Source organism: Berghia stephanieae, chromosome 8 (genome assembly GCF_034508935.2).
Source record: "Berghia stephanieae isolate SIO BIC M18660-M18661 chromosome 8, UCSD_Bste_1.3, whole genome shotgun sequence".
Lineage (NCBI taxonomy): Eukaryota > Metazoa > Mollusca > Gastropoda > Nudibranchia > Aeolidiidae > Berghia > Berghia stephanieae.
In genome coordinates, this window is record NC_088367.1 from 42,263,081 (window position 1) to 42,290,403 (window position 27,323).

The 27,323-nt window shown below is 35.5% G+C and overlaps 1 protein-coding gene across 1 annotated transcript; it reads right to left on the reverse strand.

Moving 5' to 3' along the window:
- Nucleotides 1-288: 288 nt before the first annotated feature.
- Nucleotides 289-27,323, reverse strand: LOC144978713 (glycerol-3-phosphate phosphatase-like). Its single transcript, XM_078925135.1, has 8 exons — nt 27,114-27,323; nt 15,486-15,553; nt 10,706-10,798; nt 10,141-10,281; nt 8,280-8,339; nt 7,209-7,356; nt 6,258-6,399; nt 289-5,246 (listed from the first exon to the last, which is right to left on the reverse strand). The coding sequence occupies exons 1-8, from the start codon at nt 27,277-27,279 to the stop codon at nt 5,093-5,095; spliced, it is 972 nt and encodes a 323-aa protein (XP_078781261.1). The 5' UTR covers nt 27,280-27,323; the 3' UTR covers nt 289-5,092.

Sequence of the window (27,323 nt, forward strand, 5' to 3'; positions counted from 1 at the left end):
ATAACAGTACATAAGAGAGAGATGATTTAAAAGGGAAAAAAATATCATCTCCCCTAACTATAACTATACATTTTACTGTTTCCCAGCCGAGAATTCTGGCCAGGGTCAGGACAAAACTAAGTAATCTCATTCCAAGACAAAGACAGAAAGCAATTGGAAAACATACAGGGGGATAGAAGAGACAGCAAGTAGCTCCCTGCCCAATATGGGAGGTCGGGAACTGTTTTTTGTTTTTTTTTAAATCTTGAATTTAAAAGCAAAGAAAAAAAAATACACAAATCACTAGGATATTAGGGTAAAAGTTTATTCAATAAAACCCGTAATGCTTCCACTCAAAAATCTATTATAAACCAATGAATAAAATAAACCCCTGACTTTCAGACTCCGACTGTTCTGGCAAAGAAATATTTCAGGAAAATGATGTTATACTGTGTGATACAGGATAAATAATGCTCATTAAAAATAGGTATTGAACAAAAATATTGCATCCATATGAAAGCATGATATTAACGCATGCACACACACACACTATATATACAAACACATTAATGTATGACAATGACAACACACAAACAAACAATATGGTTTAATATATGGCAGGTTACAATCCAATAATAAAGATGATCGTGATGGTACTGATGTTAGTTTGATTTTTTTAGATGGATAGAGGGGGGGGGGGGGGGGGGGGGGGGTTGAACTGGATTTTAGTAATGTATTTATGTCTTTATTTTTTTGTTGTTGTTGGTTGAAGAAGGGTTTTGAGCCCGAAAAATTCTGTGATTTGTATTTTTTTTTTTTTGAAGCTGTTATATTAATTTTTTTTTTTTACTTTTTACAGTCCATGCTTCTAACAGCTTAGTATCAATTTATTTGTTGTTTTTAAGGGTTTTACGGCGCTTGCAACGCATTAAGGTCATATCAGCGCCAATAAAAAAGAAAATGAGATAGTCGACACTATTTACACTTAAAGCACCAAAGAAAAAGTAAGACAAAGGGGAATTTGTTCAAATAGGAAACAAATGTAAATTCCAGAGCACACTATCAAAGTACTTAGTTTGAGCTCACCTAAAAGTCTCATCCAGACACACGCACTAAGAGGAATACACTCAAATGTTTACAAATTATATATAATATGTAAACAAAATAATACCGTGCATAACAGAGAGATGATTTACAAGACAAAAAATATCATCTCCCAAAACTCTTATTATACATTTGACTGTTTCCCTCCCAGCTAGGATATACGACCAGGGCCTGGACAAACCAAGTTATAGATTTATAATTGAAAGCACATGAGAAAAAGTATGACAAAGGGGAATGGTTCAAATAAGGAACAGATGAAGATTCCAAGAGCACACTATTAGTGTACTTAGTTTGAGATCACCTAAAAGTCTCATCCAGACACAAGCACAGGTTCCCACTACAAACGTTTATATTTCATTTCATCTCATTGTCGCTCTGTCTCTTCCTCTCTCTCTCCCCCCATCCCTCTCTCTCTCTCTTTCCCTTTCACACACACACACACACACACACACTCTTGCAAATAATGTTTTAACCATAATGCCAATGTAATATTACATAATTCCTTTTCTTGTTTGCCTGAAGAAGGCCAAAGGCCGAAACGCCCTTTACTTTGTGTTGTATCTTTTATAAGAGTCATTTTTACTCCCATTATTTCACTATACAAGGATAGACAATAACTCAGACAACAGATACAAGAAATAAAAGACACAGCGTGACCTCCTGCTCACCATGGGAGGTCAAAGACCCCACTCAGCAAGACAAAGACAGAAAGCAATTGGAAAACAGATGTAGGGGGATAGAAGACACAGAAAGTACCTCCCTGCCCACTATGGGAGGTCATTAACCCAATCAAAACCACATTTTTTCTTTTGGATAACTAACATCAATAGTAATGCTCAATCTGAGTCAATCAGTGTTTACATGAAGAAAAAGAAGAAGAAAGAGGCAAAAATAGGTGAAGACTAAGAACTTTGTCTCGTGCATGAGCATAGTCTGATTGGGCAAAAATAATGACATTCAATCACTTGATTTAAGTGGAATTTGTGCCATAAAAACACAAAACCTGGGGGCAAATCTTTTGGTTTGTATAATGCATAAACATCTAGATTGTGATTTTCTAAGTTAAATTTTATTTGTGGAGCATTCTATGAACTGCAACTATTTACTAGTTAATGAAAATGGTTGGAAAAAAAAAAGAAGCTTGGATGAGAATATAAATATCTGTATTTAAGATCAACCTCCCATAAAAAGAAGGATAAAACATGAAATGTTTTCCTGATGACAAAAGTCCACCCATAAAGTAAAGTGCATAACATTTCCTGTTTACAACATGGATTTTCAGACGAAAACATGTTGATTACGTAGACAACGAAGTGGGCCTGGTGCTTTAAACATCTCATTCCACACCCGCTTTCTCTGGTCTTTCTTTTTGTAGTCTAGGTTTGTTCTGTCTCACAAGCTCTTTAACATTTTTTCATAGTCATTCATATTGACAATTAATTAACAAGATCAATAATGGTTGATTGAACGAAGGACATTATGGAGGAATGATATTTTAAATAATTTGTTGTACGTTTGACACAAATTCGTGCATGCTGCACTTTTCATGAAAAGTGAACGTGTTGACTTTTCCTCAATACACCACCACACGCTTTTCCCCACAACCTTCATGCTCTATGTGAGACTATTGTAAAAATCTTTGTCCATAGTTGTTGAAACGGTTTCAAGTTTCTTCTTATGGGAGGTTAGCCGAAGTAAAACAAAACAAAACAAAAAAAGGCCCAAACAAAATACAGAATATTGAAAGGGAATTTGAAAAAAAAAATTAATTAAAAGCGATCAGATAATTCATACACTATTATCACATAAATAATGTAAAAGGTAAATTATGAAAAATTTAATGTGATTGTGATAAGGACTTGGAAAGACCAAATAAAATCGTAATGAATCGCTGTGAATTGTAATATTCCTGAGATGAATCTAAAATTTAATTATAATTTGACATGAATAAATAACTATAAAATAATTGGGGTGAACTGAAATGAATAGCTAACGATGGAGCATTTCAGAAAAAGTAAAACATTGTATTACATCTAAAAGTGGAGAGAAAAGAAAAGTAAATAAACAAGTTAAAAGCAACAACAACTAAACAATGCACCGTAATATCCCCCCTAATCACATATACCCTCATGAGCATATAGTCTGCTGTGTACTTTTTTAAATTACTGCATAAAATACAAAACTTTCATTAAAAAGATCAAACGATAAATACAATACAAAAGTAAAGGCACGTCCATTCTTCAGTGTCCTGTTCACGCTTGTTTTCAATTAAAAAAGGACATAGTCAATAAAAAATAAAATCAATTTGTAAAAAGTATACAAATTTTGAAATATTTAACATGTTTTTGTGCTAGATGTTACAAAAACTATATTTTAACAATCAATTTTATTTAAATAAAAATGTTACTATGTATTAATAAATAAAAAACTTATATAGTCAAAATAACATTAGTTGTATAAAGTTTGTTCCCGCCCCCCTCCCCCACTGTAATTGGATTCAATCGTCTGATGTCATGTCTGCCCAGCAACCAGCAGCTTGGTTCTAAACAAAGAAATTCAATACTTTTTATTCTTCATGCTGGCGAGAACTTTTTCACATGTCATGTAATCAGAATGTATAAAAGTCAAAACATGATCAGATTATAATGTTTTTCTGCTCTGGATACAGTTTTATGCTCGTCTGAGAAGTATTTCTTAAGGGCGTCTGCCATTGTTACGATAGTTTAGAACCAGTTACTAAGTTACGATGTGTCATTACCAGGGAAGTGACGTCACGACTGTTGAAGCCAAAAAAAAAAAAAAAAAAATTTTAAACAAAAAAACCCCCCAAAAAACAAAACAAAACAAGAAAAAGACCTCTTAGTGCACAGTCTAGCACCTAAAAATTAATGTGCAGTTGAAGAGATAATACAGAATATGATCTGCCAAGGAAATACACTGAAAAAACGCAATACTGCCAATTTTACCAAAGTCCCAATATTATTGGCATGACTAGGTGTCACTTTAAAGCTTTGAGAATGAAATATAAATCAAACACTGCATTACGTATTGATCACGGACACCCACAGAAATGCCCTATATAAATGTTCGTCTTTATTATACATTCTATATATTTTATTGAATAATTCATACTGTGTATAGTTAAACAGATAAATATATTAATTTTACAGAAAAAGTTGTATTTACATCAAATAATACAATAAATGTTTGAGTAAATGTGTGAATCTTTTTTAAAAATAGATTATGGACTTAGAACACAATAAAAGTTTGCCAAAAGAATTCATATCACTAAAAAATAGCATTTGCAAATCACATTCCATTCCATTAGTGACTTACAAAATGCCTTCTCACAGCAGACGAGATACAGCCGAGCATAACTTGGGTTTTTGTTACTGTTTTTATTTAGACTGCCAGTTGGGTGATTTTTATGACGTGAATGTGAAACTAAAATATAATTGGTAATGTGAATCTTCGTTCCCCGTCATAATCACAAGAATAATCTGAGATATATATATATATATGTGTGTGACTTACATCTCTATCTAGTTTTATATTAGAATGAACCAGATACTGACAATTGAATTTCAATTCGACTTAAAATAAGTGAAATAAGTCAGGGTTTCTTGAACAAAAAACAAAAACAACCCCCCCCCCCCCCCCCCCTCCAAAAAAAAAAAAATAATAAAAAAATTTGAACAAAAAAAAAAAAAAAAAGCAAAACAAAACAAGAAAAAAAGTCCAGCCGTGGTTTAGAAAAAAATAAACAACCACCCCCCTCCCTCCCACACACATAAAATGAATCTGAAAAATTTGTTACACATCCATGTGATCGCTGTTGACATAAAAATAATTTTCAATGGCAGATGATAATTACATTTCTAGGTTTTGAATATATAAATAAAGAGATAATAAGTAAATTACGCTAATATGCGACAATAAAACCTTGCAAAAGCATAAAATATATGTGAATCAACAGTTGTAATTCCTTGATCTACCTAATGAGTTTCCATCAAGGCAGAGAATTACCCAGGACGCCAAGGCAGTCTGCGTAGAAGTCTGGTGTAATACCTCTCTTCTTGATATCATCAAAGCAGTCGTTACCACTGAGGACTAAAAATGACTTCATGCCACATTTCTTGGCAAAAACAATGTCGCTCTCTAGTCTGGATTGATTAAAGAAGAAAAATCAAATTTTACATAGATGACTCAATAATTGAAAAAATAAACACAATAACAAGATCATCATTAATTCACAGAGTACTTTTACAAAGTAAAGTCATCAAAAATAAACGAAAATCAGGGCCTGCCAGACAGGTTTGAAAAAAAATCCGCTCAACAAGACATGGCATCTCTTGGAAGCTGATTTAATCTTCAGAGACAACTATGAAAACTGAATTTTGTATTGAGGTCTATAAAAATGCTACATTTCAATATAAGCTCTTTAGTAAAGATAATAGTACAATACACGATAAGAGAGTGCAGAATATATAAAGGAATTACTGTGCAGAAGAAATACATTAAATAAACTAAGCAAAGTCAATTTCAAAGGCCCCGCCCATCCTCAAAATGTACCCATTCACTTCCCTGCTTTGCTGCTTCCAATCGTCAATTTTCGCGTTTCCGTGACCATCTAGCTGCCCTGTAAAATAATCACTGTCTGTTTTTAAGGGCTTTACAGCACTTGCATCACATTGAGGTCATATCGGTGTCAGTAAAAAATGGAATAGTAAAAAGTTGTGGAATTACAATCAAAGCACCAAAGAAAAGGTAAGACATAGGGGAATTTGTTCAAATAGGAAACAGATGTAGATTCCAAGAGCACGCTATCAAAGTACTTAATTTGAGATAACCTAAAAGTCTCATCCAGAACAACCACAGGTCCCTACTAAGGATACACTCAAATCATATATATGTAAACAAAACATCAAACAGTGCAGAGATGATTTACAAGGAAAAAAATATCATCTCCCAAAACTAACTATACATTTGACTGTTTCTCTCTCAGCAAAGGCATCCGGCCAGGCCAGGACAAATCAAAGTAATCTTATTCCAAGACAAAGACAGAAAGCAAGTTGGAAAACAGATATAGGGGGATAGAAGGCACAGTAAGTACATACTTGCCCACTATGGGAAGTCAGGAACCCCACCCAGAAAAAATAATCATTAAGGATTACCTGTCTCCTGTCATGAGACATCGTGAGGGATCTAAATTGTGCAATTTTTGTAAAATCTCAAACATGCAGACCTCTGGTTTGCCTACGATTATTGGATCCTTATCACTCACTACCTTCACAGTTGCCAGCATGGTACCAGTACCTAGAGCAGTGAGAAAGAAAAAACCAAAAACATAGTGAAAATAAAATTTAAAAAGCAATATCATCACGATGGTGTGTTTCCTAGAATAGACATTTATTGGAGTTGCAATCGAAAGTGACTCGTTCATAACATTTTTTTTAAAAATGCAAGATTTCAAAAATTGATTTTTATGATTGTAAACCACAAAATAATGGTGGCTTTAACCTGTCAAAAAACAAGCAATGAAATGCGATTTATTTTTGTTTTGGGTCCTAGGTGGACAGAGGGTGAAAAAAAAAGGCCAGTTGTCACTGAGCTCAGACCATTGATCATGTTTGGTAGTTAAATTTCTAAAAATTAATTCAAAATGAATTCAATAACTTTTGCGATACTGAGCTACTATAAGCCGTGGACTGTAAAAAGTAATAATAAACAAAAATGTATATAACAGCTTAAAAAAAAAGAACAAAATACTAAACACAGAACGTTTCAGGCTCAAAACCCTCCTCAGCCAACAACAACCAAAAAAACCCCAATAAAAACATAAATACAACACTAAAAATAACCAGATCGATGACAGAGAAACATTTGGGACTTTCTCTCTGTCGAAGAAAAATCTTGGAATATAAACATAAAGAAACGCTTGATAGGTAAGCCGTGTCAAATTGAGTGGAATATATAAAACAATGCATAAAATTTGGTGCGTAAACCCCCCCCCCCCCCCCCCCCACCACACACACATTTTATGCATCATTTTATATTTCACTCAATCAACATAAAATCAACATAATCGTCACCAAATCGGAAAAGCCATAAATTACTCCGATTACCTGGCAGTTTAATCGGTGTATTGGTTGGAAGACACGGATCTTCATTGGTGCCAATAAAAAGACAATCTTTTTTCTTGAGATAACTTCCAGCCTTCAGAATTTTTGGGAAGCTGATGTGGGGATCGAACCCTACCAGGACACAGTTTACCTGTTGTAGAAAATATTGTAAGACATAAATTTCAAAATGACGGTTCAAGGGAAGTACACTGCCATATGTGCCATTCGGTTAACATTGCATATTAGGTGACTGTGGTTATCACAGATTCTGTCCTTTAGTAGTAACCAACACAGCGAATACTTTTAAGAGGACAGCACACGTGTAAACACTTTTTTTTTAGGGCTCGATGTCAACAAAACTCAAAAAATCACACAAATCATTTTAAAAACAAGCCTGAAAGAGTAAAATTTGAAACGTTTTTGGAAAACTCTGGAAGAGAACAGAAAATAAAAAGACTTTTGTGATTTTACAGTACAGTTTCAAATCATCATCTTCTTTTTCACATGAACCAACTGACTCAGTAAGACTGATCAATAATGTCAATGCTGCAAATCCAAAAGAAAAAGAAGAATTAAAGGTAACTTCCTGAAAGTCTTCACATTGAACATACAGAATTGCCTTTGGTCTATCCTTTCTCTCCGACTTTCACGTCATCATTTTGTTACTATCAAATTAATATAGGAAAGTTATAGAAATCAAAAGTTTGAGCCCCTGTTCACTTTGGTCAATTTATTAAAATTTACTACATAAACAGCCTTCTATCAAAGACTAGTTTGAGCATGTCCAAGAATGTGCATATTATGTGTAAGTCTGTATATTAATTTAGTATGTGCATTTTGTTTTAATTATGCTTTTATATTTAAACTCATAACTTTTGCTTAATCCCTTTGAATTTAAGCACCGTGTAGCACCTACTTTTTTTTACATAGCTGCAAATGAATTATTTTTTTATGTTACATTAATAAACAAACATCGTGCTTGAAGAGTTTTTTACAATGACCACCATCATACAACTTGAAATATATGAGATAATTGTTTTCAAAGAAGGGCCTTTTATGTCGTTTTCTTTTTACCTCTGGATCCAACTCTGTGTTAAGATAATCCGTGGCTTCTACTGAACCAAGAAGATCTGGCTGAAATAATAAAGTAATTAAAGATATAAAAAATGAATGAACAAATAAAGAAACGGATGAATAAATGAATGATTGAATGAATGAATAAATGAATAAATTAATGAATAAATAGAATATACATGGGTGCAAGCAACTGGACCTCAAAAAGCCTGCAAGTCTACTTATGGCCAGACATATAATCTGAAAAAGCCTGCAAGATTCACAGACTTACCTCGTCATTTGAAGTCTTGTTCTCAAGACTTGTTCTCAGCATCTAGTCTTCGTAATAGTAGTCCACAATTGTTGTATGTTTAATCCAAAGGTTGTAATGCAGTAATTTGTTAAGTTTCTTGTCACAAGTTGCACCAAAAAAAAAAAAAAAAAAAAAAAAAAATCAAATAAAAAAAAAAAAATAAAAAAAAACAACAAAAAATCAATCAAATCCAAATCGCAAAAAGCCGGCGACGTTTTTTTCGGTAATCCAATCGGCTGACAGGCTGGCTGTAGTCAGCACTCTTGCACCCATGAATATATGAAACAATACACACATCTATTGACAAGACCATTTTATTGTTATTACCTTAGAGTGGCTATGTGGTCTAGTGGTATGACATTTGCTTTCAGATCGGAAGATCCTGGGTTCAAGTCCTGCTCTGAGCGGCGCATAGTTGAGTCCTTAGAAAAGGCTCTTTACTCACATTCTCTTACCGTACTCAAGTGTAAAATGAGTACCTGGCCGGTAACAGCATTGACTTTGTCGAAAGAAAAGAAAAGTAATATCGCCTTTCAGGCTTCATGTCTCATCCTACATGTTAAGTGTTCGGAGGCTGGGGACCCCTTGTAGTGTAAAGTGCTTTGAGCACATTTAGTAGATATTGCGTTATATAAATATAAACTTTGCTCAAATTTGTTTTCTATTACCATGATCACCTAAAACAAGTAATTGGAGACATACAAAGGCTTGGCAGTTTTTTACAAGCCACTTCATCCCTTGAACACAAGCTGCGTAATAAGCATTAGTAACAATTCACACAGATACAACTTGGTTGTAGGCAGAGGAAGCACCTGAAGCTGTGGAAAGCATGAAATTCTCAAATGAAAACCTTCAAGATGTTTCAGCTTTACAAGTGAGAGCTAAAAGGGAAGACAAGTCGTGACATCACACCTCCTCTTTTACGGTTCTAAAATCCTTTGAAGTGTATTTGTAAACAGTCCTTTGGAGGACTAATAATAAATAACAAACCATTGCCTTTATCCATCCCCATGGGGAAATTTGTCTTTAGGGTCTATTCCAAGGGAAGACTGGAATAACCCAGGCGTCAGCCGCAGAGCAGCGCCACATAGGTTACATATTGAATCATTAGGTGGCATAACTATTTTAGTAGCAGGCAGATTCGTAAAATTTGGATTGAGGATTGATGATCTTTACTGACAACCAGCATATATTTAGACTAGAAAATAAGATGCTATCACTCTGAAACCAGAACCAAAGTACAGTGGAAAAAACACCCATGAAATCCAGTTATAGATAGTGTTGAAAATATTGAATGGATCTGAAAAACAGAAGTCGAGAGGGCAGAGGTGAAGGTTGGAAGAAATGAAAATAAAAAGTGAATGAAAGAAGAATTGAAGGATAGAAATTGAATTGAGAGTAAGAACCTTGATTTTATGAATTTAATATACACATAATAAACGTTTAATAAAAGCAAAACAAATTAGTGCGTATGATTATTTAAAGATTCACATAATAAAAAAGAAATTTATTGATTTGGGACTATTTAAAGTGAAATAAAAACATCATAACACAATTGTAAAAACATACCCCTGGTCCAGTGTATGGTATCCCAGCATCCCTTAGTTCCTTGCCCATACTCTCTTCCTTCCCCATTACATAAACCTTGCCCTTGAACTGTTTCATCTTTAGGTACTCTGCAGCCACATAGGCAGTGCACAAAATCTCATCCTTGAAACATGCAAAGGAAAAATAAAAAAATACAGGGAACAGATGTAGATTCCAAGAGAATACTCTCATTGTACAACAACACCATTCTCTCATATCTCATTCTCATTTATCAAGTGTTTCATTTGGGTTTTGTGGACATAGAGACAAAACATCCATATTTTCTGTCATGGTAAACTAAATTGAAGCTTCCATCCATTTTATTATTGCTTTTTATTTCTTTAAGCTTCAAGCTGAAACATTTGCTTTAACAACAAATAAAAAAAGAGAAAAAAAAAACACTTGCGAAGCATTTCGAACTATCCACCGAATTTCATTAAACAAATATAAAACACACCGTGAAAATAAAAACTGTTATACGAGAAAAAACACCCACATTGGTTGAATTCAAATTAATCGCTGTCTTAATAGTTACAGTAAAGTTTACCTCCTCAGCAGGAAAGCCCCAGTCACGGCATCTTTTCAAGTATTCTGCACGAGTCTTGGAACTGTTGTTGGTGACGTAATAGACTTGTTTGCCCTGTGGAAACGAGACGAATTGATAAGAATAAGATGGGAGGGGGGTCAAATCAGCATCAGTAAAAAAAAGAAGATGATAGAGAAAAAGTTGCAGATCTGAAGTTGAAAGCACCAAAGAAAAAGGCAAGACAAATGGACAAATGGTTCAAACACAGGTTTTCACAACAATCCCATCCATGTGCCTTTTTTAACATTACTTAAAAGTCCCATTCCGGCACAAGCAAATAATTAGGCAATAAAGGAGAACAGAAAAAAACAAAACATACAAAAAAACAAAACAAGCTGTAGCAATACCCCTAAGTTGAAATAGTTGACAAAGTCATGATTGAAAATGAGAGTCTTAGAATGGAAGTGAATAGTGATACAGATGAAAATAACATGATGGCAAATTAGGGAGCAGGCACTGGTGTGAGATAAATAATGAAAAAGTCTGTATGAAACAGTGTCAGACAAAGCAAGAAAAAAAAATATAAGAAAAAAAAATATCTTAAAAAATCAGTCTTCATTGACTGGGGATCGAACCTCAGACATCCTGATGACCAGTAATCAGAAATGCAAGGTACTCATTTTACACATGAGTACAGTAAGAGAATGTAAATAAAAAGCCTTTTCCAAGGACTCAACTATGCGCCGAGCAAGGCTCAAACCCAGGACCTTCGGATCCGAAAGTGAGCGTCATACCACAAGACCACATTTGCCACACAATGGATACTATATAGTCAATGTAGAGTATAATTAAAATGTCGACCATAATATTGCTAACATGCTCTGATTACCCATTATCAGAATTAGCAAAGTTATTGTTTCTTCAGGATGGTAAGCATATTTTCAAAATCTTATTCATTTTCTCTCCTGCAGTCCTTCAGAGCCATTAGGCCCATGGTGCCGGAGTTTATCCCAGTTTTTATAGCCTGAAACAGACAATAGCAATTGCTTGTTACTTTTTGGATAGGACGCTAGTCTATCGCAAAGTATTGTCCACCAGATCTAACAGACCCAGCTACCCAATCACTGCTGGGTGGACAGGGGGGGGGGGGGGGGGGGGGGGGGGGGGAGTAGAAAAAAAAATCTCGACTGCAACTGGGAACAATCTTGTGAAGCGAGTGCTCTACCAACCGAGCTACAGGGACCCCCATTTGGCTCTCAATTCTCTTCAACAGTTATAATGTCACTTCCTTCCTAATGACGCATGGTAACTTAGTAACACTGGCTCTAAACTATCGGAACAATGGCGGACGCCATATGAAATATTTCTCCGGCAAGCATAAAGGGTATCCAGAGGAAAAAAAAAATACATACATTTGATCATGTTTTGACTTTTACACATTCTGATCACAAGACATATGAAAAGTTCTAGCCAGCATGAAAAATAAAAAGTAATGATTTTCTTTGTTTAGAACCAAGATGGCCGCCGTTGCTGGGCGGCGTGACACCAGACTATTGAATCGTATAGTACACATTTTAATGGGTTAGGATTGGCAACACCATAAAACCTCAAAGCGGTACATCTCACATCAACAGCATCCGATGTTCTTTGATTATTCCTTTACCAATCATATTATATTGAGCTTTTATATAGCGCAATATCCACTTAACGTGCTCAAAGCCCTTTACAAGGGGTCCCGGTCAACAGCAACATTTAACATGTAGGACGAGACATGACGCCTGTTAGGCAATATTACAATTTTCGGACAAAGACAACGCTGGTAACGGCCAGGTACTCATTTTACACCTGAGTACGGTGAGAGAATGTGAGTAAAGAGTCTTTTCCAAGGACTCAACTATGCGTCGAGCGAGGCTCGAACCCAGGACCTTCCGATCTGAAAGCGAGTGCCATACCACTAGACCACATAGCCGCACATTGTGGCCTCAATAAACAAACAATATCAAAATAAGAAATTAAGGAGCAGGCACAGGTGTAAAAGAAAAAGAACTGAACAAGTCTGCCTCTGTGGTGTAATGGTAGCACGTCTGAGCGATAATCAGAAGGTCTGGGGTTCAACTGATTTTTTTCTTTTTTTGGGGGGAAGGAGGGGGGGGGGGGTTCCTGTATTTTTCTTTCTTGCTTTGTCTGGCACCTTTCATACACATTTGTTCAGCTCTTTAAAAGAACGATAAAAGCTGATTTAACAATAATATGCCCTATAACTCTTTTTGTCTACAAATAATGGTGTCATTCAACTATTAAATTATATCGTTATAAATATTACATTTTAATTTACTTCATTTAAATTAAATCAAATGATAATGGTGGATTCCATTATCAACAGTAATTATTCCAGTTCAAAACACACAACTACAATCTTTATTGGTTTTGATGGTGATCATGCATAAAATTTCATGTCTTTTATTTTTAACTACACTTTATAGCCCGCCTTGCATAATGGCCTGCAATTCATGCATGACGTATAACAGAATGTATTTACTGTTAACTCACTAAACCCTAACACCGACCATCTCGGTAATTGACTGTGATTAGTTTAATCCCATCATGATTTACATTTTTCGGGTCAAAGTATATGCATTTTATTAAAACTACTGTTTTTAATAGTTGCATGATCTTTATAATAGTTGAATAAAACTATATACACACCAATTTTCCTTTAGATTGAGTAACTGAGTATATATTTCTTATTCAATTTTGAAAAGTACCAAAATTCTCCTGGAAAAGTTGACAGCACAGGATAGCGACCGAGGGCTGAGTGTGTTAAAGCCACCCACATTCATAACCCACATTTTTTTTCATGGAGTGAATAACAAACTGTCATTAGTGTAATCAGACGGTTCTATGCAATAGAGACCATGATTAAAAATGGGGTGCACAGACAGTCTTCTCAATGTCAATAATAGAAAAACATAATATCTTGCAAGAGTAATTGATGCTATGCGTTTAGCCAGAATGATCACAACATCTGTCAGCCAGTTTTGTTTATTCATCTTAACTAAGCCACTGCCACATTATCTCATTCATCTGTGGTGTTTCATTCATCCTGTTTTGTTGATAAAGGGGAAACCCAAAACATTCATTTGATCTGTTTTTGTAATTAAATTGAAGCTTACATTCAATTTTACATTATTATTCATTTCAGAAAATGCGAAAAAAAAATGCAAACCCAACATTTTCACCTTTCAACTGATTATTCACGACACATATATGCAAAAGATCAAACCAGTAAACCATGAAATAGCCCATATTTAAATACATATTTTAAATGAAATTGCTGCTTGTGTAAAAATTTGTCTGAAAAGAACACGATATATGAGTTAAACCTAATTTGGCTTTTTAAAAAAAATTGGATTCTGGAAATGTTTGGCTGTACAAATCATTTTGTTTGTGAAACACTTTGATACTTATAAGGTAAGCACTATGCAAGTGAAATTTTTTATCATTTTTATTTTGTTTTCTGAGAAGTGTTACGATAGCAGGTTAAACGACATATTGAATTGATAAAATCAAATCCCATGCCTTGTTATTTCTTTCTGTGAATCGAAATCGACTTTATGACAGAGCTTTTGAAAATTACAATTAGTTTCTTTTGACTTGAACAACATTTAAATGTTAAGTTGAATTCATAATCAAAACCTTTATTGAGTGTAATGAACAATTTAACAAGTTGTCTAACAGCTAACTATACTATATATATGTGACATTTATGTGACTGATGATTTTAAGTAGCAGAATATCATCTTGAGTGCACGTGAATTAAAATAAAAAAAGCCCAAAGACATTGAGCAAATTTATAATAATAATAATAATAATAATAATAATAATAATAATAATAATAATAATAATTATAATAATAATAACAATAATAATAATAATAATAATAATAATAATAACAATAATAATAATAATAATAATAATAATAATAATAATAATAATAATAATAATAATAATAATAATAATAATAATAATAATAATAATAATAATAATAATTATAATAATAATAACAATAATAATAATAATAATAATAATGATAATAATAATAATAATAATAATAATAATAATAATAATAATAATAATAATAATAATAATAATAATAATAATAATAATAAATAATAATAATAATAATAATAAAGTGTCCTTTTACAGTGCTGAATGCCGAAGCCTCAAAGCGCTTTACAATATACTTGTTTGTTTGTTGCTTTAGGTCTCTTCCAACACAATTGAGGTTATATGAGAGACCGCTGAAACAAAAAAACAAGCAATCTAACAAAAATAGTACAAATGTCAATCAAAATCATAACCTAAAGATATCATAAGCTAAATTATAAATAACCAAGAACAAACAGGCAGAAGATTTACAGAAAAAAAAATATCCCCTGTCAAAAATACAATCACAAACCAAAGAAGCAGGATAGGCTAGTAAAGAGAAGAAGAAACGACATCACTATCGGATCGTACACCCATGCAAACATCATAGGTATATGATTCAAGGGTGATGCTCCCATCCAACCACCCGCACAATATACTTGTCAAACCATAAACACACTCATACCGAGCCAAACAGACACACACAACAGTGACACACACTAACAATGCAAGTTTTATTTGATTTGCATTCATGTGAATTAGAATGGGTTAACTTACAAGACTTGTGGTTGATTGATTACCACCCCTTCCATCACCTAAATTAACCCTTACAGCATTGAAGAACATGTATCACCATCGTCAATAACTAACTTACCATTTCCTTGAGCTTGACAATAGTCTCTCGACTTCCTGGTATGGGATGTTTTCCCTCCCATAGCACCCCTATAAGTTGAAATAGTAAGAACAAACAAAATTTAATGGAACAGCAGGTCTTTGTTTTTATCGTCATTAGAAATGAGATCATGGAAATTTATTTTTCTTTCAATAACTCTACATATATGACATAACTTTGGAATACAAGAAGACTCCTTCATCGGAATCTCACTAGTAATTAAAATTAATGTTCTTGTCTCATCCACTGAATTAAAGGAACAAGCAAACCACAATGCATACTTGCTCTCATCAAATGTCAAGGAAGTTACTCTCAAGCAACGAGATGTGACAGTCTAGTCTACTGGGATTAGTGAGTATTCTGGGTTCCCTCCCCACTGGTATCCATAGCCAACAGTTCTGGGTGCACTCCCAACTAGTACCCACCTTCCATATTCTCTGGTTTACTCCTCATTGGTGCCCACCTCCCATAGTTCACTGGTTCACTTCCCAGATGATGGTGATGGTGTTGATGATGATGATGATGATGATGATGGTGGTGACGATAGTAATTATTATAATAATATTAACTATGAATATGATGATGATAGCAGACCTGCCCAGTGCTACGAAAAATTTGTAGAATTACGAATTTTTGGTTCCAGCTAGAGAACTGCATAGACGTTGTTGATTCATTAAATCTAGTTGGAAAGAAGAGTATGGTTACTTAGAATCTGTATTTAGGATTTTTAAGCATATTTTGATTATGCTGAGGGAAAATGATTGATTTGGAATGCTATATTGTGACCTTTTGATTTTTTCCCTTGGAAACTACGAATTTTGGATAGTTTTAAGTAGGCAGCTTTGTGATAAGTGAGTGGAGCAGGCACTTATGTTGGTAACAACAAGATATGAAGTGAGTAGAAAAGTGCCAGAAGACAATAGAGAATAAAAAATTTTTTCGCGGCGGTGGTGGGGTTTGAACCTGCGACCTTATTGGTACGACAACTCCGCCTGGCAGGTGAGAGCGTGGCTCTACCGTGTGAGCTATCCACGAACACAAAAATATTCGTTTCAAACCCAAAGTCATTTCTAGATCCCTCTCTCACCCACTTCTTGAGATCGCCGATTCGTTCACCACCATCGCGAATAATTTTGACCAGCAGTTAAGCTTAATAGCCAATATTCTCATCACAAACATATGACATAGAAACGATTGAGACATTGAGTATGCTCCGGTGTATGGGGTGAATTTTTAATTCAGAAAAGTGAGTGGAGCAGGCACTTATGTTGGTAACAACAAGATATGAAGTGAGTAGAAAAGTGCCAGAAGACAATAGAGAATAAAAAATTTTTTTAAAAATTCACCCCATACACCGGAGCATACTCAATGTCTCAATCGTTTCTATGTTATATGTTTGTGATGAGAATATTGGCTATTAAGCTTAACTGCTGGTCAAAATTATTCGCGATGGTGGTGAACGAATCGGCGATCTCAAGAAGTGGGTGAGAGAGGGATCTAGAAATGACTTTGGGTTTGAAACGAATATTTTTGTGTTCGTGGATAGCTCACACGGTAGAGCCACGCTCTCACCTGCCAGGCGGAGTTGTCGTACCAATAAGGTCGCAGGTTCAAACCCCACCACCGCCGCGAAAAATTTTTTTATTCTCTATTGTCTTCTGGCACTTTTCTACTCACTTCATATCTTGTTGTTTTCAGCTTTGTGATAGTGTATATATTTGTTATTTAAAGAGTGTTGGCAAGTCTTTCGACGTGTTCATATTATTAAATGCATGCAGCCGAGTCTAGTCTATTGGGGTTCTTTTGTTCATAATATATTTTTTAAAATCATTCATCTCAATAAATAAGCCATGCCAGTCATTTACTTTTTGCTGAAGCAAGACTTATTTGGTTGATTAATCATTTTATAAAATCCTTTTAATTTTAACTCACTCAATCCTAGAAATTTTTGCTACTTTTCGAAATTGAAAAAAATGTATTAAAAAATGAACATGTACATAGACAGTTTTATTCAACTATCATTAACATGCAAAAACTAAAAACATTAGCTTTGATACTACGCCTATAATTTGTGTCAGAAAAATGTAATAAATAGGGCATGGGGTAAAAATAACCCGGGTAAACTACAGATATAGTCGGCAATAGGGTTGAGTGAGTTAAACCCCCTAATCCTTTCCATAGTAGTTGGATTCAATGAATGCCAGAATATAGAAATGATGATATTTTTATCATTCTAAATGTCATCGTTTTTATAAAACACAATTGTTGCTCCTTGAAGTTAGGCGAAATATAGAATAATAGTCACACAGAATGGAAGTTTTAATTTAACTAACAAATACAGATAATATGGATGTTTAGGGTTTCCCCTTGGTCAACAAAACACGTTGAAAGAAATACTTTGAGAAAGGATTCCATATCTTTTCATAAAATACACATTAAAGTAATAGGATTGTAATTTTGAGATTTGTTTTTATTATCTTTCTTTATAAATGGTAGTTGGCTAATTTCCAGTCTTATAGAATTTGACCTACTGACAGAGATTTGTGACAGGGGATTTATAGGCTCTTGGTGTTGAGTTAATGAGAATAAAGACCTTGGAGAAAAATGCTTTGTGTTATCTTAAGTGATAACACATAATGACATTAATCGGGTCAAATATTTTACGTCACTATATGGATATTTCATAATGTACAACAAAAGCCAATCATTTTAATTGTTTATGCACCATTCTTTTGCTTCCATGGTTCAGTGAATTTTGGGTTCTATTGCAATGTTACTTGGTTAAATAGTGTGCATCACTGGATGTAAGTGTAGAGTAGTAACGTGTAGTTCGTAATGTACAGCAAAAGCCTATAATGTCAGAGAGAGAGAGAGAGAGAGAGAGAGAGAGAGAGAGAGAGAGAGAGAGAGAGAGAGAGAGAGAGAGAGAGAGAGTTAGAGAGCGAGAGAGAGAGAGAGAGAGAGAGTTAGAGAGCGAGAGAGAGACAGAGAGAGAGAGAGTGAGAGAGAGAGAGAGAGAAAGAGAGAGAGAGAGAGAGAGAGAGAGAGAGAGAGAGGGGGGGGGGGGCGGCAAGGGGGTCCAAAATTCCATACAAAAAAAAATCAAAATAACAAAAGCAAAAAAAAAAAAAATAAAAGAAATTTAAAAAAAATAGAAACGCCAACAAACAACAACAAAAAAAAAAAAAAGAAAGAAAAGAAAACAACCAATAATAACCCCCCAACAAATATTAAAAAGATCAGTCTGGCTGATTAAAATTTTTTTTTTTTAAAGTGTGTTTTTCTTGTATTTTCCATTCACCTGTGACTGGCACTGTTTCATATATATATATATATATATATATATATATATATATATATATATATATATATATATATATATATATATATATATATATATATATATATATATAATAAGCATTTTTCCATTTCAGAGTCTTATGGAGTCAGAGAGCCCAATTATTAAAGATAAAGGCTCTTTGGAGGAACCCAGGGATTGAAATAGGCAGCCTATGGGATGAATTTTAAAGACAGACCAGTGCCAATATATTCGACTCGTTCGAACATTTTAAAAATGTTACCTGGTGGTACCACAAAGCAATATTTATGCCGAAGTGTTGTTGGCATAGATGTCTAGATGCTGAAAATGGAAGTTATTGGGGGAAAAAATGACATTTTGTTTAAGTTTATATGTTTTGTTTAGAAGAATAATCATAGTTATGCAAAGAGCTATTCAGCTTTTTAAAATACTATACACCAGTATATATAATAACATATTATAATTACACCCAACCATAAATACGATGAGGGTTATTATAATGCACATTTCTACCTTTTTCGTCAGAGTTCTCTTTACACTTTACCTGAACGTAAGTGTAGAGTAGTTATGTGTAGTTCGTAATGTACAGCAAAAGCCTATAATTTCACAGAGAGAGAGAGAGAGAGAGAGAGAGAGAGAGAGAGAGAGAGAGAGAGAGAGAGAGAGAGAGAGAGTTAGAGAGAGAGAGAGAGAGAGAGCGAGAGAGACTGAGAGTGAGATAGATAGATAGATATATATATATATATATATATAGAGAGAGAGAGAGAGAGAGAGAGTTAGAGAGTTAGAAAGCGAGAGAGACTGAGAGTGAGATAGATAGATAGATAAGAGTTAGAGAGAGAGGGGGAGAGAGAGAGAGAGAGAGAGAGAGAGAGAGAGAGAGAGAGAGAGAGAGAGAGAGAAATTTGAATGGATTGAAGTTATTGTTGTGCGCCTAGAGCTTTATTGTATAGAGGAGTGGGTGCAATATAATTAAATTTCATTATTATTATTATGATTATTACCTGTTCACTATTTACTACTCTAATAAGGACTGCAGACAATGGCCCATGAATGACAGATACTATATTAACCGCATGCGAGCGGGTCTCTGGACGGCTGCTACACCCGTATGCTGCGGATGGTCTTCAACGTACACTGGAAAGAGCACATATCAAATGAAGAGCTCTACAGTGACCTCCCCCCAGTGACTTCGAAGGTACAAAAGAGAAGACTGAGACTTGCGGGGCACTGCTGGAGACACAAGGAAGAGATTGCAAGCAGTCTTGTGCTATGGGAACCACCTGAGAGAACCAGAAGCAGAGACAGGCAGAATAAAACATACATTGACCGTCTGTTAGATGACACAGGAACGGACAACACCCGGGAGCTGCGTACACTTATGGAGGACAGGACAGAATGGCGAAGACTTGTGGCCCATGTTGGGTGCCCCAAGGGGCGGCCTTAGTAAGTAAGGGCGGGTCTCGATTTTACTCTCACCCGACACGAAAATATTTTATCGTTTTCAACAAGTGAGCAATAGGGAAGAAAAGTCGTGATGTCACAGCTTCTATGTACCAGTTCCAAAATCCTTGGAAGTGTAACCATTCCTTCGGAGGACTACTAATGAATAGGTTACATATTGAATCAAAAGGTGGTATACTTATTTTAGCAGCAGGTTGTATAGGCAAATTCTAAGGATTATGGGATGTAAAAGAGAGATGATGGATGATCTTTATTGATGACAGCATATATGATTTAGACTAGAAAATAAGATGCCATCACTCTGAAACCAAATGATCATTTACACAAGGTATGTATTTAGTCCTCCGGAGAAAGTAGTATTACACTTCCAATGAATTTGGAACCAGTTTTTTTTTGGGTTTTTTTTTCGACATCATACTTTTGTTTCCTATAAACCAGCGATATGACTCTCACTGTTCTCTAGGTGAACATGATTTAATATTCATTTAAAACATAAGATTAATATTGGGAGAAAATACAATTTGAAAGAAATTGTGAGCCATAAGGCCAATACTACATCACATCGGAATGGACTAAAATGAAGAAAAGTGAATATAAATTCAAAATAAAAAGAACAAGGAAAGTTTTTTAAAAGATTTGTAAATTATTTATCTAACTAACTCATTCTCATTAATTATGAAGGCATTTGTTTCTACTCAAATTTTATAAGTCAACCTTTAACTTCCATTCTTAGCATAAGATCCATGTAGACAAAATAGAATGGGTGGAATTGACGTCATTCGGCTCTATGTTGTTGCTTTTAAACCACCAGTTGGGTGATTAGTTCTCAGTAAATTCTCTCAATCAGACTAGTTTTGTGTATAGGTACAATTGAGCTGGCTGGCAAAGTGGTTAATTATTTCACTTAAACGCATATCATACACTCAATGCTGTAGTTGGTGATGGTCACACTTTAGTCTCCCATTAAAAGCGTTAACCTTATTCCCATTATGATTTCGTCTTCATTGTCCTCGTTTTCATCAATGTCAACAGAGCGTGACAGAGTCATAGTCATAGAGTCAATGTCATAGCAGATTCGGCTGACTGAGTTTCAAAGTAAGTAGTTCAGCACGACATGTTTGGTTTGATTGATTTTAAGGGTTTTATGGCAACACATTAAGGTCATATCAGTGACAGTAAAAAAAAAAGGAAGAAAATAGGAAAGTAAAAACTTCTAGAATTAAAATTAAAGTACACAAGAAAAAGTAAGACAAAGAGGAATTGGTTTAAAAATAGGAAAGATGTCGATTTCAAGTGGTAGGACACTATCAAAGTACTTAGTTAAAGCTCACCTAAAAGTCTCATCCAGACACAAGCACAAGTTCCCACTAAGAGGAATAGACTCAAAATATCATCTCCCAAAACTCTAACTATAAATAGTTCGAAGATGACGTCACTCACGTCTTTGTTATTGTTTTTTGCCATCCGCGTTTATGAGTAATGCTCACTGAACTGTATTAACCGGACTCTAAACGTTTACGGATACACACAGTTTTGTGTATTGGTCCATTATACTTCCGGATGGCAATGTTATGAGCTTCTTAGTCAATCGCATACTATCTATACATTTGACTGTTTTCCTCCCAGCTAGGGTATCTGGCCAGGCCCAGGACAAAACCAAGGAAAGTGCATCCCAATACAAAGACATAAAGCATGTTGGAAAACAGATAGAAAGATGATAGAAGATACAGTAAGTTCCTCCCTGCCCACTATGGGAGCAGTGGGACTTGTGAATCAGTGACTTAAATTATTATTTTGGATCGGGATAGTAGGTGGTGGCAGGCAACTGTAGTGGATTGAATGTCAGCAGTTGTTCATTTGATTCGCAGGTGAGACACAAAAGCGACGACTCGCTGTCATTCCAAAAGTAAAAGCATAACGATGCGATAGTGATATACCGAAATCCATCAAAATTTACCAGTGGGTAGTGAACCAGAGACTTTGAGAGGTGGGCACCAGTGGACACCAGTGGGGATTGAACCAGAAACTATGGGAGGTGGGCACCATTGGGGAGTGAACATGAGAATATGGTAGGTGGGCACCAGAGGGGATTGAACCAGCGACTATGGGATAAAAGAACCGGTGGAGATTGAACCAGAGACTATGGGAAGTGGGCACCAGTGGGTATTGAACCAGATAATATGGGAAATGGGCACCAGTGGGGAGTGAACCCAGAACTGTGTGAGGTGGACACCAGTGGGGAGTGAACCCAGAACTGTGTGAGGTGGACACAAGTGGGGAGTGAACCAGAGACTATGGGAGGTGGGACTCCGTTGAGATTAAATCAGAGAGTAAGGGAGGTGGGCTCCAGTGGAATTGAACCAGATACTATGGGAGTTGGACACCACTGGGCAGTAAACCAGAGACTGGGAATTGGGCACCAGTCGGGAGTGAACCAGAGACTATGGGAGGTGGGAACCTGTGGAGGTTAAACCAGAGACTATGGGAGGTGGGCTCCAGTGGGATTGAACCAGATACTATGGGAGTTGGACACCACTGGGGAGTAAACCAGAGACTGTGGGAAGTGGGTACCATTGGGGAGTGAACCCAGAACTGTGTGAGGTGGACACCAGTGGGGAGTGAACCCAGAACTGTGTGAGGTGGACACCAGTGGGGAGTAAACCAGAGACTGTGGGAAGTGGGCACCAGTGGGGAGTGAACCAGAGACTATGGGAGGTGGGAACCCGTGGAGCTTAAACCAGAGACTATGGGAGGTGGGCTCCAGTGGGATTGAACCAGATACTATGGGAGTTGGACACCACAGGGGAGTAAACCAGAGACTGTGGGAAGTGGGTACCATTGGGGAGTGAACCCAGAAAATATGTGAGGTGGGCACCAGTAGGGAGTCAAGTTTGGACTATGGTGTGTGATTAAGCAGAGTCGACTGTAGTACCAAATACTGCCGGTAAGGTAATGAGTCCATATATCAGGCTAAGGCCAGTTCATTACTGAGTAGGTGAAGTGAGAATCCCAATATCTCCATTGGTTGAGCATTTTCTTCCAACGCAAAGGGACCAAGAACGATCCCGGGTGAAGTCAAGGTCTTTTTCTGACCCCTTTGTACACCCAGCAATGACTGGGTAGCTGGATCTGTTAGATCTGGCAGAAAATACTTTAGATAGATAGTGTCCTATCAAAAGGTTAGCAAGCAATTACTATTGTCCATTTCACACTATAGAAACTCGCATAAATTCAAGTTCCATGGGCCTAATTGCTTTGAAGGACTTCGTTTATACCTTTAAGTATATATATAGGGATTTTTAGAATTCAGCCACTTGCCCTCACTGCTGTAAAGACTAGAGTATCTTCAATGTCATGTGGAAGAAAAAAAAACAAGTAATCCTTTTCATTAACAACCCTTGAATTCTATTTGAGCATATCAAAATGAAACACTTTCAAAGAATCATTGCATATAACAAACAGAATAGATGAGTGGAATGTGCACAAGTTTAGACGAATGGGCAATACGATTCAAACGAATGTCAGGAATAGCTTAGTCTTGTTATGAGTCAAGCCCTGAAGATACATTTTCCCGTGGAATGAATCAAGGAATTTTATTATGTATTATATTCACTTGACAACCTTATCTTGAAATCTACATTAAGTTGGTAATCTTGAACAAGCTTATCTGATTTAGGTGTCCCAATAGCTCAGTTGGTTGAGCATTCACTACAGAAGCAAAAGGATGGGTGCAGTCTAATTTTTTCTCTGAATCCCATGTCCACCAAACAGTGATTGGGTAGCTGGGTCGGTCATATCTGGTAGAAAGTACTAGTGTCCTATTTAAAGGATATTAATTAAGCCATAGTTATTGTCCCTGTCATGCTAAAGTAGAAACGAGGATAAACCCTGGCTGTCTTTGGACATAAATGTGATATCAGCATTACTTTACTGGTGTGTGTTGCTATGATTCTTAGTATACTGTGTGTGTTAGGCCCTTAATCGCAAATGAAGTCTAGTGATGTAGTATCATTATAATTGTGTGTGCCTCCTGGCTTGATGTATTTTTGTGTGCTTTCATTCACCACTTCACATCGTTATAACTTCATGTCAGTTTGTCAAATATGATCGTTTTCAAAGTTATATCAATAAATTTGAGAGACCATTGCCTTTACTCACATTTATTTGGGTTTATCTATGTCTACACCTTTGGATTATATTTTACTCTTTTATTTCTCCAAATTTCCATGATCAATTTTGTTATAAGACATAACTCTTTTATTAAGACTAATTCGTCCTTTGATATATGTCTTATGATATTTGTATTATTTGATTTAATCATGAAGATGTACATAACTCGATCAGGATTTCCCACTTTTGTAAAATGTATCTCTCTACCTATACGTTGAATCTATAATTGATTGCTGTTATGTAAGGATGAAGAATGAAAGAAAACTTTGTTCTTGAACTTGAATAAAGCCCTTCATACATTGTAATCATACTTGGCTTTGTGTTGGTCTTCTCTCCCTTCTTTAGAATGGACGGGCTAGGAAACCAGTAGACGATGGTATCTTTAGACTTGACTGCGGTGACCAAATCCATTCACTCCCCCAGCCTTTTATTCTGCCACTCACCATCATCAACGACCCCATCGTGACTCTAGAGTGCTTTCAAAAGGTCAAAGTAATAGACACCTAGATAACCACACCTCTCGGACAGTCGCCATAATGTAAACAATGGCAGTGACTGGTAAACGTAGCGAACTACACGGGATTTACTATCGATGGTATGTGTCTATTTAAAATACCCACTGTTCTACCACCTGATTAATGGAACCAACACAGAAAACTATGTGTAAACTTAACGTTTATAATATGATCGATAAAATCATGTGATAACTAGTCACCCATTTGGCGATATAAAAACAATAACAATGATCAGAGAGAGGTCGATTTCATTCACGTTATTGTTTTGAAACAACCAACTATGTTTGTCTGAGCACGTGTGAAGGTGTGTCACAAATTATATGTTTTGATTGGTCAAAAATCTACTGGTTAATTGTCACAGCTCGTTTAGCGCTACAGAAACTAGGATAAACTCTGGCTCCAGGGACCACAGTAGCAGGCAAGGGCTCAAAAAATGTCCAACTTTTGAAAACTTTAAAAAGAAACTCAAAACATATCTCTTTAGGAAATCATTTGATGTTTAACATTTCTATTAGGACTACATGTTATAGATATCCTAAATTTTCATCTTGTAGCACAGTGCGTGGTAATTAAATTACAAATTGATTAATGCTATTCCAATATGATAGATTTTATGCTTAAATTATCGATTTATTGTTGTGTTTTATTTGCATTGTAAAGCGCCTCTGAGCACATTGTGGATCTAGGCGCTCTATAAATTCATTCATTCATTCATTTACGGCTCAAACTCAGAGACTCTTTTTTATTTCCCCCATATTCATTTTATATACATTGAAGCATATCTCCTTTCATGGTGATGGAAACGTTTTGAATGGAGGACACATGAACAGAGAAATTAAGGCTGCATGACGTGAACACCATACTGTCATTTACGAATTCCGAGCTGTTCATGCACCCTGTATTATTTCAGTTTTAGACCCCAAACTCAAGATTCTGTTTTTTTTTTTTTGTAGTGCAGAATCAGAGTGTAGAGAATCTGAGATATAAGTTTGTCTCACTCAAAAAGATGATTCTGAAAAAAAAAAAAGAGCATAGAACCATTTTCTCAGCTCATGTCTTGTGCCAAATTTTCTTCACTGTGAAATTTTGATATGATTGAATACGTCCGTTCAGAATTGGGCATTGTTTAAGTAGTGAGGTCCCAACTGCCGTCTTGGTTTGTTTACACAGAGACTGAGTTGCCACCTTGGCTGTTCTTGATAAATAGTAGTATATGGCATCACCTTGGCAAAATGAGGGGGAGGGATGTGTGTGTGTGTGTGTGTGTGTGTGTGTGAGAGAGAGAGAGAGAGAGAGAGAGAGAGAGAGAGAGAGAGAGAGAGAGAGAGAGATCGTATTTTGAAAAAAACACAAAAAACTGAACAAAATTAAATTAAAACCCACCTCTCTCTCTCTCTCTCTCTCTCTCTCTCTCTCTCTCTCTCTCTCTCTCTCTCTCTCTCTCTATATATATATATATATATATATATATATATATATATATATATATATATTATATATAGATATCTATATATATAATTTTTTGACAAGTTTCTTCTTCATCATCAGTCACACTCGACGTGTACAAACATTCAGGTCCTCATCCGAAGCCGCTTATGGGCCTAGTTTAACATTGTTGTAATGGACAATATTGTGCGCCATTTTTTAAAGATTTCCATTACAACAATGAGCACATAATGAATTGGGTTAACAGACCTGTAAATAAGGGCACGTCGGTCACACTATAAGTGCACGTCGGTTACACAGGTATCGGGTTTACGGTAAGATTTTTTTTTTAAATTGACAATCTTCTTCCTCTGGAATACTGGTACTGGTAGTATCGGGTTAATTTAAGGTAAGATTTTAAAAATTATTATTATTAGACGTCTATAAAAAATATTTTTGACCATCAAAATGGCAAGTTTAAAATTTGGTTTACGTTTTTGGTTGCAAGAAAATATTTTTAGTATTGGAACACTTTAGAGCATCTGGCCATTGTTTCTGTGTAAACAAAGCAAAATGGTTACAGCTACAGTGATCTCGCTACTTAACCAATGCCCAGAATTGAAGAAAAGTCTTGTGTTTTTTTCTAAAATGAAAATGGACTTGGCATCATCAAGGAATAATACAATAATCTATTTTTCCTTTTTCTTTTACTCTTACCGTCACAATCAAATAGAAAGTTGTCTACACTTGAGACTAAAACCATAGCGTCATCCTTATCTAAATATTTTGTCATTTTCCGGACCTGGGTATATAAATTGTTTACTCCTTTTTTTCTTATTGAATTAAGAACACCGGCTGTAAACGAAGTGTTGATCCTGAGCATAGGTAATAATCTACTCTCTACACATTTTCAATTTTCAGACTCAA

Bases quoted from the DNA above. Each gene is read 5' to 3' on its own strand.
- LOC144978713 (XM_078925135.1), bottom strand. From the start codon at position 27,279: ATGCTCAGGATCAACACTTCGTTTACAGCCGGTGTTCTTAATTCAATA. The intron at 10,282-10,705 runs GTAAACTTTACT...GCATGTTTCAAG, and splicing joins GGGGCTTTCCTGCTGAGGAG to GATGAGATTTTGTGCACTGC. The intron at 7,357-8,279 runs GTAAAAAGAAAA...TTTCTACAACAG, and splicing joins ACACAGAGTTGGATCCAGAG to GTAAACTGTGTCCTGGTAGG.